This window comes from Motacilla alba, chromosome 5 (genome assembly GCF_015832195.1).
Source record: "Motacilla alba alba isolate MOTALB_02 chromosome 5, Motacilla_alba_V1.0_pri, whole genome shotgun sequence".
Taxonomy (NCBI): domain Eukaryota; kingdom Metazoa; phylum Chordata; class Aves; order Passeriformes; family Motacillidae; genus Motacilla; species Motacilla alba.
In genome coordinates, this window is record NC_052020.1 from 13,260,011 (window position 1) to 13,273,364 (window position 13,354).

Here is a 13,354-nt window from a genome sequence, read left to right on the forward strand (position 1 = left end):
GTACCTGCTGGGAGAGCAAAAAGTGCTGCTGGAGGAAAAGGCAATGCTGGAAATTTGTATGTTGCTGCTGGGAATAAGGCAAAGTATATTCTGAGGGTTAAATCAAGGCAAGAGAAGCCATAAAGACATGTGACAGTGACAGGAGAAAGCAAGAGGGTAGCGGGACCCAAAGCCTGAGAACAGCCACAGTGCTAAGGGAGAGGGAAGCCAGACAGCACTTAAAAAAACTCAATTTTGGGCATCTATATGCATGCCTGGGTTTATCCCCATTACCATATCTCTCCAGACAAGAGGTTACTGTACCTTTACAGAGAGTGGAAGACTCCACTAGGTCTCCTGGGCAGCTGGATCACCAGTCCTGAGCTGCCCGGGGCAGTCCCGGTGCTCAGAACATGGCAGAAATGTCAGCACAATACCTGAGAGAGCTTCACAGCCCGGTAGCACTAATGATGAACTCATCCGATGCTTCCCTTTTCCTCCTGGAGCACATGCCTCTGACACATTGCTCAGTTTCACAGGTTCCAGGGGGGATTTACCCCTGCCAGAGCTTGGCTCCACTGCTCCTACAGCAGCTGCCCTGGGGCTGCCCTGGGGCAAGTGAGCCCAACTCCTGTTCTGGGAATCCAAACGGTAAGGGATGGACAATCCTTGGGCTGCAACAGCACCAGCAGGTCAAGGCAGGGGATTCTGTCCCTCTGCTCTGCTCCAGTGAGACCCCACCTGGAGCACTGCTTCCAGCCCTGGGGTCCCCAAGGTAAAATGAATGTGGAACTATTGGAGCAGATCCAGAGGAGGGCCATGAAGTTGGTGAAGAGGACTGGAGCAGCTCCCTATGAAGACAGGAGGGGAGAGTTGGGGTTTTTCAGTCTGGAGAAGAGGCTGTGTGCAAATCTCAGAGCAGCCTTCCAGGATCTGAAGGGGAGACTCCAGGGAAGCTGGAGAGGGATACTTTGCCAGGAGCTGTAGTGATAGGACAAGGAGTAATGGCTCCAAACACAGAAGGGGAGATTAACTTAGGTATTAGGAACAAATTATTTGCTGTGAGAGTGGTGAGACATTGGATCAGCCTCCCCAGGGAGGTTTTGGCTGCCCCATCCCTGGAAGTGTTCAAGACCAGATTGGATGGGGCTCTGAGGTGTCCCCCCTGCCCAAGGCAAAGGGTAATCATTAATGTCCCTTTCAATACAGGCCATGCTGATTTTATGATTAATCCCACTGAGGACAATTTACCTAAACTAGCCTGTATGAAATGCAGAATCTTTAGCAACATTAGCAGAACTCTGAACCTAACAGTACAACCGCGACACTATTACCATTCCTCAACAAGAGATATGGTGTACGCCTCTTCTTCCATCCTCAGGAAAACACCTTCGTCTCCAGCGAGCTCCAGCAAGCTCCCAAAGCCGCAGGAGCAGCTGGCAGCTCCGAAATCCTTCGGTTCCCGGGCCGGGAGCGGCGGCCCCGCAGGCGGCGCTGCTCGGCCCGCGGAGCTGCGGCGCTGCCGGCGCCGGGCGCCCCCTCGCGGCCCCGCTCCGCATCTGCACACAGCGATCGGCAGGGCAGCGAGGAGCGGCAGCGACCCGCGCGGCTCCCAGGGAGGACACTCACCCCGACAGCAGCACCAGGAGAGCAGTGTCCCGGGCTGCTCCCAGGGAGGACACTCACCCCGACAGCAGCACCTCGAGGAGAGAGAGCAGTGTCCCGCGCTGCTCCCAGGGAGGACACTCACCCAGACAGCAGCACCTCGACGAGAGCAGTGTCCCGCGCTGCTCCCAGGGAGAATGGACTCACCCAGACAGCAGCACTTGGGAGTGCTTGCAATGCTGCACCAGCCTCTCTTGCAATGCTGAACCGGCCAAATGCAACAGGTCTGCATTTGGCTTTGCAATTTGCCAGGGGAATCCCGTTTTTCTGTGAAATCCAGGTCCCGCTAGTCATGATCTAGGATGTAGCTACTACACTGCACAATAATGACATGGCTTGGATGAAATTTACTCAACTTCTCAAGGTGATGAAAGTCAAGTAATGCACCCACACTTAGAAGCAAGTTCCAACAACTCAGAGTAACTCAATTTATAATTTTTTCCTAGAAAAGGAGAATTTTTTCTTCTATATATGTTCATGTGTTTCATGTATGTTTTCTATATATGTTTCATATGTTTTCTATGTTTCTTCAGCAGAAAAATTACTTCAGGTTAAAGCTATGAGAAATCTGGAGACACAACACTGGCAACAATGACTGTGCAATAGCTCCTGCTCTTAGGGTTTAGTAAAGACACAACATTTGAGAGCAGCTAAAACTGCTGTCCAGATTTATCTTAAATTACTTACAAACGATGGCAAGTTACAGCCAGGTGCTGGCTGAGGTCTGCTTAAGCTCTCTGCACAAGCAACAGCTCCTCATGACCTGTGATGAATTAATCAATCTCTCCAATTTTGCTTTAACCCCTCACCTCCTTCATAACCTCTTCTGCAATTTCTGTATTTCTACATCTTTCTGCTGTCACTGCTTTCTCCCCCAGTTCTTCTGCAAGACATCAGAGGCACAGCCCCACATGAATGAATAAAATGCATTTGCAGTGAACGAACAGGGCACTTCACTAACCTGAGGCTCTCAGGTAATAAAAAACCAAACCAGTTTAAGCCCAGACACCAACATCCAGCTGGTGTAGCACTGCAACAAGCACGACCCAGATTTGATACTGCAGGACAGCAATATGGAAACCACAGCCACATGCCTGCTCCACCTGGAAAATGTCCTGTTCACATGCAGCTTCCTAAAACAAGCAGAAGCTTCTAACACACCAACCACTTAGAGACAACACAAACTCAGGTAACGAAAATTTATTCTTTCAGTTAGTCACAGCCAGCTCTTATGCGACCAGGGCAGAAGCTGTCGATGATTCACTAAAAAGAGAGAAGAGAAAAGAGAGAAATATTAATTGCAGAGGCAGTTTTTCAAATGAGTTATCAAAAACAACGCTTCAGTTAAAAGCTTTAACTATCAGTTAACTACTACCAGCAGCTAAATCACTACTTAAAAATTTCTATGGCCTAAGACTTCACTCTTCCTTTTACAATAAAAATCCTAGGGTGACAGCACAAACCCATATATTTTAAGACAGGGCTAGCCGCACTTGAGTCTCCTTGGAGAAACAAGGCTAATCCTAGTATCTGTGGGAATTCTATGGTGGTTACCTCTCATGGAGAAAAGCTACAAGCTACTTTCCTTTTTGTCACCGCTACTAAGCTCACTAAGCTTTAACAGTGACATGAACTATAAAATATAAAAGTACCTGAGAACCGAGACCGCAATTCGAAGTGTTATAAAAATCACCTGGTAGAGACTTCATTTGTTGGGACCATGATTTTTATCCAAGAGTTACAACACTCATTTAACCCAGGTGTAAGTTTCATAGATTTTTTCAGTTGATAATTTAGGAAAATACTTGTTCTCTGCTGCCTGGTGTGTGATACACACCTATCACAATGCACTCCTCACCCTCTGAGTAACAGCCCAGCACAGTTTACAAGACCCTGCAATCTTCAGTGCCCAGCGGAACGCAGGAGAAGACTTACTATTTCCAGTTGGGTGGCAGCACTCTCTTGGTTTTGTAGTAGCGAGCCAGCCTATGGATCCTGCTCTCGATCAGAATCAGGCGGAACTTGGCATCTTTGTCCTAGGAAACAAAGTCACATCACAACCCCAACATTACAACTACTTGGACTGCTCAATACAGCATTCAGATGAGTTTCAGGAAAACAAATAATCCACAGCTACTGCTAAAAACTTCACATTTCCGTTACCAAAGCTTCAGTAAGTCAGAGCAGGACCAGAAACACATGGTTCAAACACTGCTTTTAAAATCCCTTTCAAAGACCATTCTCCTTGATCAAAATGCCTCCCCAGCCTCAGCTTACTCAAAGTGGGGCTAACATCACACGAGGAGTCTTTGCTTTGTCAAGCTGTACATGAACTACTGTGCAATTTAAAATCACAGACACTGAGTTATCCAGTTGAAGGAGCACTCACCTTTCTGTTCCTCTCAAGATGCTTGCGAACAGCAACTGCTTTCTTGATCAGGTGATAAAGATCCTCTGGGAGGTCTGGGGCCAGTCCCTTCGATTTGAGGATTCTCAGAATCTTGTTGCCAGTAACAAAGCGAACCTGGGCGACACCGTGGGAATCCCTCAGGATCACACCTGAAACAAACACGTACATCTTACACTGAAGAGAAGAAACATACACCAACAATCGCGTGCAACTGACCTTACAGTACAAGCTACCCAAAAAAATACCCTCTCCAAGTTAAAAACCCTTCTAGTAGCAACTGAAGAAATGGCAAACAATGAGTGAGCAAAACACAACTTAGAGAAGCTGAAACACTTTATCTGGGAACACTTAAAAGACAACTGACTCTCCCATCGTGCTTAGGCAGGTAACACATGAGGTGCTCATCTTTGCCAATACTACTGGAAAATTTTCAACAGGACTCACGAAAGCAACATATTTAATCATTCTATGGATCCCTCTAGAAGGAATTAATACTGCTTTCAGGATTACAATAATGAAAAACATTCATTTACACAGCACCTACTTACACTGCATACAGAGAGCTCATGGCCTGTGTCATGCAAACAGCTGAGCTCTGGAAGGGTTCACACCCCAGAACCAGCCCATGGTGCAGCTGCAGTGCCCGGCTCAGTAAACCCCACAGGGCTCCTGGTACTGGAAAATTTCCACCAGGAAACTGGGCACACCAAACTTCCCTATTATACCTCTTAGTGGCCAAACAGATGCTTCAAGTCTTCCACTTGGAAAAAAAAAAACAAGCCACCACCTCCCCAAATATACTTCCTGCAAGAACAACACACACAATGTCCCAGTGCTGGGCCTGCTGATCCCTGTGGCAGGGTATTATCCCAGGACTCTCAGGGGTATCCACAGTGAACACAGCTACACCAGAAATGCTGTGCTCTCTCAGCAGCTTATTTACTATAGGTTGAAGGAACAATGACAATGTTACAGTCAGAAGAATGTGGGTTTGTCCCCAGTCAGGAGTGGTTTATAATCCTTACCGATCTGGGAGGGAGTCAGGCCTTTTTTAGCCAACTTGTAGATCTGTTCCTTTACATCATCAGAAGTAAGTTTCAGCCACTAAAGAAAATTAGAAAAAAATCAGCCAGACTGTTTAACAACTGCTTAATACAGAAGCAAGCTGCAGGAAAACTTTTAATAAATGGTAGAAAGAGATGCTTTGTAATGCTTGGAAGAACAATGAAGAACTGCACTTTTAATGACACAGAAATTTTTAGCCCGTAATAAACCTATAGTGCCAGTGAAATGTCATGAGGGAAGGCAGAGCTAAAGGTGAGTCTCCATTAAAAAAACTCCAGAAAGCCTCTAACCAACTGCTTTATCACCATTTCACTTTAACTGCCACACCAGAAGCACAAATCTAACGTTACAGACAAAAAAACCACTGTCCTTGGGAAGGAATTCTTCACCTAGGTCCTCTGACAAATACAAAACTGAGACCCATTTAGCCACCTCTCAGTAAAGTACCTACAGAGAGAAGTGAAGAATCAGACTTAAACTACACTAATTAATTAAAAAATTAAATGAACCTACCAAGATAGGACCGTGCCTTTGCTACTGATTTTATGTTTAACAGTACAGATTCCATGCTTATCAATGAGATAAGCATGCTTCCATGATTACCAACGAGAAAACAACTTATGTTATCCTGACTTGCCACAAGCTACAGAAGCTCCTGATTTTTTTTTTACTTTTTAGTACTGTCACAGTACAAAACAGAAAAGCACAGAAAAAATAAACACGGAAATGCCCTAAAAATCACCATTTAGGACAGAACCTAAATAAAACTAAGCAAAAAAATCCCCACAGGATTTTTAAAAACTAATGTAGCATTTGTTCATCCTAATTGTTACTGAACTGTTTAACCATCAGTGGGACTTCAAGCAGCTTCATTTTACCTTACTTCAATTTGTATATATTTAAATTACAGATTTTGTATTTATGTTCTCATTTCACTTTTTTTTTACTCCACGCTTTTCCACATGCACCACAAACTGTTCTTTCTGCCAACAAAGATATCCTCCAAGAAATGATCTTGCAAAGAAAGACAGAGAAAGCCTTTTAAATTGGAAGTACCCTTGAAAGAACTAAGAGCACACCAGAACTACCTCTTTTAGTCTCTGACCAACAAATTGGTTGTAAGTATTTTTCAAGGCAATCGATTTATTCCACAACTGCAAACTCGAGTGTGAAAACAATGATCTAATCTCCAGGAATTACCAGCCTACACACTCGAAGTATCTGAAGAAATACTTAAATAGAACACGAAAAGAGACTTCTTTGCCAAAGGAACCATCTGGCTAGGAAAAGACACTTGCTTCCTCGGTATACTAAGGATCATCTGAGAACCAGGAATTTTCAGGGTTGAGGGACTTCTGGAGATCATCTAATCAACCCTTTCCCGGCGTAGGGTCTCCTAGAGCACATTACAGAGGAGCGCATGCAGGTGGGTTTTGAATGCTTCCACAGAGGGAGTCCTCTCCAGCAAGCCTGCTCCATCACATGCCAAGGAAGCGTTTACACAGGCCACAATTTGAAAGGGATGACGCAAAACACTACAGATCTCGTTTTCTTTCCCTCCGCGGCGCTCGGAGCTGCGCTGTGGGTCCCGGAGCGCGGAAGGCTCTGGGGAAGGTACTCACCGTGGGCACGCTGCGCCTGTATGGCAAGGCCGACTGGGACAGGCCCTTTCTGCGGGAAGAAGCACATCAGACACTCAGCGCCCGAGCGGAGGGACTCGGCCCCTGGGCCGCGGCCCGAGCCTTCTCCACCCCGCCGCCATGTCCCCGCGGCCGCCCGCCTCCCTCGCCATCCCCGCACGTGCCGGAGCACTCCCGCAGCATCCTTCCCGCGCCCGGCCCGGTTCGCGGCGCCCCCCCCGGCCCCCCTGAGCAGCCCCGGGGCGCTGCCGGGCGCGGCCCCGGCCCGGCGCGGCGGCTCACCCCGGAGCGTGCATGCGGCCCATGATGGCGGCGGAGCGGAGCGGGCAGAAGGAGCGGCCTCCCCAGCGCGCTTCCGCAGGAAGAGCCGGCCCCGCCCCGGCCCCGCCCCCTGCCCGCGGCAGCCAATCAACGGCGCCCGCGCCGCGCCGCGCGCGCCCCCTCAGCCGTCCCGCCCAGAGCCCCCTCCCCGCCCCCCCCACCCCAACACAGAGCCGGGCACGCGCTGGGCTTTATTCCAGAATAGTGTTTAATGTACGTACAGGAGAGTTACGGAGTCACAGCGAACGCGCCCGACGCGGGGCCGTGTTGTACATCTTTATTATCGTTTAATGGAAGTATTTGGTTCTCAGAGATACACAGACGGAGGGAGGCGCCCTGCTCTCGCTGCCCTCCGGCCCCCCCCGGCGCGCTGCGCCCTCAGGGAGCGCCCGGCCAGGGGGATGCGGCGGGCCCGGGGCAGCCCCGGCCTTAAGGCGGGTGACGGGGGGTTCTACACAACCCTACAGTTGTAAAAATAGAGAAAAGAGCGTTTACCAAAGATCGCACATGCGTCCAGAGACAGGCAGCTGTCGTACAAAGGCAGTAATAAAAAGTTCAGTGCAAAGTTGGAGGTTAGTAGAGGAAGAGGTCCTAGCGCAAGCTGCTGCTCTCGGATACCAACACAAGGTCTGGAGGGACAATTAACACGTCTGGCTGCAGGTCACACGGTGCATAAAATATTTTTTTTTTCTTTTCATTAAACAAGGTATAAAAAGCTGTTAAAACTACATTTTCAAGCTACTTAGCATACTGGTATATTCCATCCCAATCAAATATTTCCCTCTTTCACATCCATCTTGGTTTTTCTACGTAGCATGGTAAAATTCTTATTGCAACAGTCAGTTTTTTCATAATTGAGAATAGTGCAAAGAGGTGCAAACTTGGTGCTGGTCCTCTACACGTGAGGAGAGGCCAAGGCCAGATCCCACAGACAACATAAAATCCATGACCATAAAAAGCTCCAGCCAGTGACGATTTTGAAAAGGAAGAGAAAGGCACAAAATGAGTTAAGCTATGAAGAAGATTAAATCAGAAGTCAGGACATGTGCTAACAATAATACAGTACTATACTTCTCTTTGTTTTCAGTCCAGACAACTGTTAAAACTGCAAGTAACTTTTAAATGATTTTAGTTTAATTGTATTTTGTGCTGTAAGACACTGTGCTTTAATAGCAAACTGCAAAAAAGGCAGTCCATATTGCTTTCATTTTATTTCACAATGGAACGTTTCACAAAAACAGTAGTCTACTTTCCTGTGTTTAAGTGACTTGTGATTCTAATGATGGAATGGAGTAAGTCTCAAAAGCATCAAGTGAGCAGGAAATACATCTAGTTAGTTATATAGTTTATTATTTACAGGCTATATACTAAATGAAAAATATGCAGAGGATGCCTACTACGACTGGGATTTGTTAGCGCCCATTAGTATTGGCCCAGTTTCTAACATTCAAGGTATTATTAGCTTTTTAATTGCAATAACTCCTATGAAATTGGACCGTGAATCATTTAGGCACCAGGAGATTCAAGTTTACTTCTCTCTTCTTTGTTGAAGGGAGATTGGTCAGTAGCAGGGGAAGGAAAATTGGATTATAAAATGGGTTTTTAGTGTTGGGTAGATAGAAGCTTTCCCTGTATTGTCTCCTTATTCATAGTTGCATATTCACTTTAGAAGTTTGCTTCACGATTTTGTACTAAAGAACTGTGCAACTTTAGAGCTTTGCTTACACAGAACACGAACATCCTAAATCCCAAATAAGGTGAACAAAAAGGTGACACCTGTAGTGCAGAAAGGCCTAATTAAGTATCCAGTGGTATTAACGGGAGATAGTGACATTTGCACTCCTCTGTCACAATGTATTCAAATCTAATGTTCCTTGGAATGAAGTAGTTTAGTGGGAGTACTTCTTACTGGGAGTGAAAAACAGTATTGCTGTGAACTGCTAAAGGAAAAAAAAGCCCAGCCAAATTCCTCTCTCAAAGCTGTTAATATGAACTAATTTCTGGCCTGCAATTCAGCCAGCAGTGGTGCTTTTCAATTAGAGGCCACCCTTTCCCTGGAAGCACAGATGCAAATGCCACTTTGGATTAGTGTTTGAATCTGTTCCACACTTAATCACTGCAGTATTGAAAAGTTCTAGAAATTACAACAAAAACCCCCACTGAGAGGCTGGGTACATTTCCTACAGTACCACATTCAGCCAGTCTTCATTCAATTTTTGGAGACCATGGGTAGAAGATGGAGTAGAAAAAAACCTTCAATTTAAGTTGAACAAACTGTGAAGATCAGTATAAGTGATGCTATCTGTAAATAACACATCCTGGGAAAGGGCTTCCAGTAGGACCTGCAAGGTATCAAATATGAGAATGTTCCCCCTGTATAAGGAGCTCAAAGTTAATACGTATACATATTTAAATACCAGAAATGAGGTAAAAGAGAAGCATTGAATTATAAGGCACCATTATTTACAACTTCCACTATTGGCACTCACTCCAATAAGTCTCAGAGAAGCATGAATCTGGAATTAAATGTTTTTAAGGAATTCTTCCAGCCCTTCAACCTTCATTTCTACAGGTGTGTGTGCAGACACCAAAAGTTTACCTGTCGCTGTTTCTGTGATTTCTCGTTAGTAGTGTGAATGTAATCCTAAAATAAGCAATTTCTTTGATGTTCTCCAGCATCGTGTCATAGATGACACAACAGAGACAACAAATTAAAAGCAAAAATGCACTGCATCCACAGGCCTAATGATTGAGTTATGGTTCAACCAACCAGCATGGTCAAACTGCTCATCCCACTTCCACGATGGTTTAAAAACCCCTTCCTTTACCCACAACTCTTAAATGCTTACAAACGATGCTTGGATAACATCACATGGGTATAAACCAGGTTTTCTTGCAATCCTCCAAATTAGGCTACCTGAACATTGGTCCGACATATCTGTTGAAATGGAGAGTCTCTTGTTTTTAGATGTACAGGTTATCTTCAAGTAGGAAGATGCACAAAGCACAAGTGAATACAACTGTTCTGGTCTCACTGAGTTCACAGGTAGGGTACAGCAGTCAGTCGATACCAGTTAACAGTCTCCTTGCTCAAGTTGAAGTCCTTCAGGGGGAGTGTAATTCCACCCAGGAAGAAGTTCTCACGTAACGATTCTGCACTGAGCACGCTTAACTGAAGCTCCCTCTGTTTCAGAGTCTCCATGCTGTATCCGCTGTACACGAGCTGGGAGGTGAGAAGTCAAGAATTTTCTGGTTAGCCAAAAGAAATTACCCAGACTGCCCTTTCTTCTGCCTGCCCAGCCACTGATAGATGTCTGAACTACACACTGTGACCACTCAGCACGTTCCTTTCTCAGACAATGGGCTGAAGGACATGTTCTATATTGTGCTCCAAATGTTAAGCGTTTAAAATGACTGAAGTACTATTTACACACCAAGACTTCTGAATTCATTTTTCTCCAGGGCAGGGGGAGTTTTAGTTTAAGATCCCTTACCTTCTCCACATCACTCCTCAGAGTCAGTCTGAGAAACTTCTGCTTCCTTGTAATAGCACACTGACCCACTAAGATGCTTTATACTTATGCTCTTAAGATGCTTTATATTTAATCAGGGAACAAAGTTTTTGGAAACAGTTCCTTTTCCATTTATATATATTCACATATTTTTTTACACTATTTTTAGTCTAAAGGAGTAATATCTTAATTACTGCTAAGAAGAAGAGATTATAGTAAGCTACAGGGAGTTATCATATAATTTTAAACTTGCCATTTCATTGAAAGTTGGGTTTCTTGTCTTCCGGGAGATTTTGGTTTTGCGTTTGGATGTTTTGTGCGTGTCTGGAAGTAAATAGGTTTTCACATAGGGATTTGGATCTGCACCATCTTCTGTAACCTACAGCCAAAGAAACAAGACAAGTTAGAAAACTAATTAGTGTATAACTGCATATTTATTTTTTCAAGTGTGTAGACTTCAGTATCAAGCTAATCACAAGCAGCAGTTAATTAAGCAGGAAAATTTAGAAGAAAAGAGAGAGTTTCACCATTCCTGCATCAATCTAAGTCAGGATGGTAACTGAGAAAATGGAAAGTTTCTGGCAGCGAGTGCAGTATCTCCACTTACCAGGTCTTTGATGTGCATCACCATGACAAATAGAGTGCTATTTCTATAGGATATGGATAGCTTCACCTCTCCTCCCACTTTGCCTGAGGTAGGACTTGATGGACTTGTATCTGAAATAATAATTATTTCTTCTGTAATACTGGTACATTTTCATCCCTACTACACTGACTTATCACATGTGGGAAAAAATACAAGCCTTAGTTGAGTTCCTGATTTTATTTCTAGCTCTCTAACAGGGGAAAGACTATAGGCTTTAAAGGTTTTTGCATTCTCTTGCAAGAACCAGCTTGGAGGTTTGGAATGAAAACCTGAATAATTCAGTCAAGTCATAAACAAGCCCAAGTGATAACACACATTATTGAAATTTTTCATATATATGTCCTTGAAATTGTATGTAGGCACATTTGGAAAGACAGTGATGCAGTTTTCAATGAGAGAAAACTACAGTTAAGTAAAAAAAAAAATTCAAAGATTCACGCTGTAAATGTGTCAAACTATATCATTCAATTTATAAATATCCCTTACCTGCAGGTCTGGCTATTCCATCTATTCCTTCCACTTTGTCATCACGAAGTAATGGATGGAAAAAAGTATAAACAAGATCACACTAAATTTGGAAGAAATGTTACATGTTAGTTTAAGTGTTAAAAAGCACCAAAACTTGAAAGCTTGCATTTGATTTAAATTATGTGTACTCACTTCTGCCACCTCTGGAGAACTGTTCATCAGGCTCTGTATGTAGCTGTTGAGCTCCACTTTTCTTTTGGCTGCTACATCTTTGATATGTGTTCTTCCCAGAACCATCTTATTAGGAAAGCTACATGAGAAGAACAACACAGAGTTTTCAGTTCATTTATCAGAAGTACATACAGTAGGATTCCATTGTCATTTCTGTCCTGAAGTGCTGACACCTGTTGGATTTTTTTTTTGGTTTTGTGGTTTGTTTTTTTTGTTTTTGTTTGGTTTTTTTGGGGGTTTTGGGTTTGTTTTTTTTTTTGTGTGTTGTTGTTGGTTTTTTTTGATTTTTTTTTTACTAATCCAGAGTGGAAACACAACATGCCAATAGGTTATGACACTCCAGAAAGGCAAGGAAATATTTATAGGCCATTATTGTATGTGATATGACACACAGACCACAACACTGAGATGCTCCTCTGGATCTCCTCCTTGAAACTCAGAGACAACTGCTTTCTCACTTAATTGCCAACTTTCTTTGAGGTCTTTTTTTTTTTTTTCTTTTGAGTTATTTTTTTTTTTCTTTTGAGGGGGTAGTTTGCCCCTCAGTAGTTTTGTCTCCATTTCAAGCTATTTCTTCCTCCACCCAGCTGGGAGCAGATTTGTTGCTTTGGTAATAGTGATGAGCGAGTTAGGAACATACCCCGGTAACTTCCAAAGAGGAAAGAGAATGCCAAGTTTATTGTGGAGCTCCTGGAACTCATCAAATGTTCGGAAGACAAATGTTGGCTCAACTTGCCCTTCTCTCAAAACTCTCACTACATAGATCTGCCCAAAACACAAAAATACAAGTAGTTGATACAAAAACATTATAAAATGACTTAACAATATAGTTTTCTTCACAATCTACTCTTTCTCCTACAGTAATCCCTCTCCTGAATACATATCCTTTATTATATCCCTTATTCCAACATTGGCATTTCATAGTACAGTTAGAATTATAAGTAGCTCTTAATGGGAAGTAACATCACATGGCCTTCCCACAAGGTAGAGTCACAGCTGACAGATGAAGGAGGATGATGATGAAGGTAGGTACTCATTGGAAATCCATACCAGGTATACAAAATGTTAACACTGGTGCACGATTACACTGAGACATGCATCTGTGGGGCCAGAACTATCACAGAACCTTTCAGGTATATTTTTTTCAATTTAATTCCCTCCTGATTCTAAAGGATACTACTTTTAAAGTGATAATTTGGTGGGAGGATGCAAGTGCACTGCATTATACAAAAACAATTTTTCAAAGTATTGTGAGTACAGTCACAGGGTACATTCACATTATTCAAGGGAAATAAAGTTTGAGAGCTTCACAGAAAATTAAGTTCAGTGTCCTCATTTTACAGGTAGAGGCGTTAAACTTCTATAATTTAACTTTAAAAATCTAGACAGAATATAGACCATCCTAACAGTTTCCTGG

General features: G+C 43.8%; 2 protein-coding genes across 5 annotated transcripts in view; both read right to left on the reverse strand.

Moving 5' to 3' along the window:
- Nucleotides 1–2,829: 2,829 nt before the first annotated feature.
- On the reverse strand, nt 2,830–7,149 carry RPS13 (ribosomal protein S13). The gene is made up of 6 exons (XM_038139527.1): nt 7,042–7,149; nt 6,742–6,790; nt 5,080–5,158; nt 4,034–4,203; nt 3,580–3,680; nt 2,830–2,907 (listed from the first exon to the last, which is right to left on the reverse strand). Exons 1-6 carry the CDS (start codon nt 7,062–7,064, stop codon nt 2,874–2,876), a joined length of 456 nt encoding a protein of 151 aa, XP_037995455.1. The 5' UTR covers nt 7,065–7,149; the 3' UTR covers nt 2,830–2,873.
- Nucleotides 7,150–7,270: 121 nt separating this feature from the next.
- Nucleotides 7,271–13,354, reverse strand: part of PIK3C2A (phosphatidylinositol-4-phosphate 3-kinase catalytic subunit type 2 alpha) — a 49,859-nt gene continuing 43,775 nt past the window's right edge. For all 4 annotated transcript variants that reach the window (XM_038137795.1, XM_038137792.1, XM_038137794.1 and 1 more), the window contains exons 28-33: nt 12,578–12,702; nt 11,899–12,016; nt 11,725–11,806; nt 11,200–11,309; nt 10,846–10,971; nt 7,271–10,303 (exon numbers count right to left, since the gene is read on the reverse strand). In XM_038137795.1, the coding sequence (XP_037993723.1) occupies nt 10,121–10,303; nt 10,846–10,971; nt 11,200–11,309; nt 11,725–11,806; nt 11,899–12,016; nt 12,578–12,702 (744 nt within the window). In that variant the 3' untranslated portion in view covers nt 7,271–10,120. The remainder of the gene's footprint in view (nt 10,304–10,845; nt 10,972–11,199; nt 11,310–11,724; nt 11,807–11,898; nt 12,017–12,577; nt 12,703–13,354) is intronic.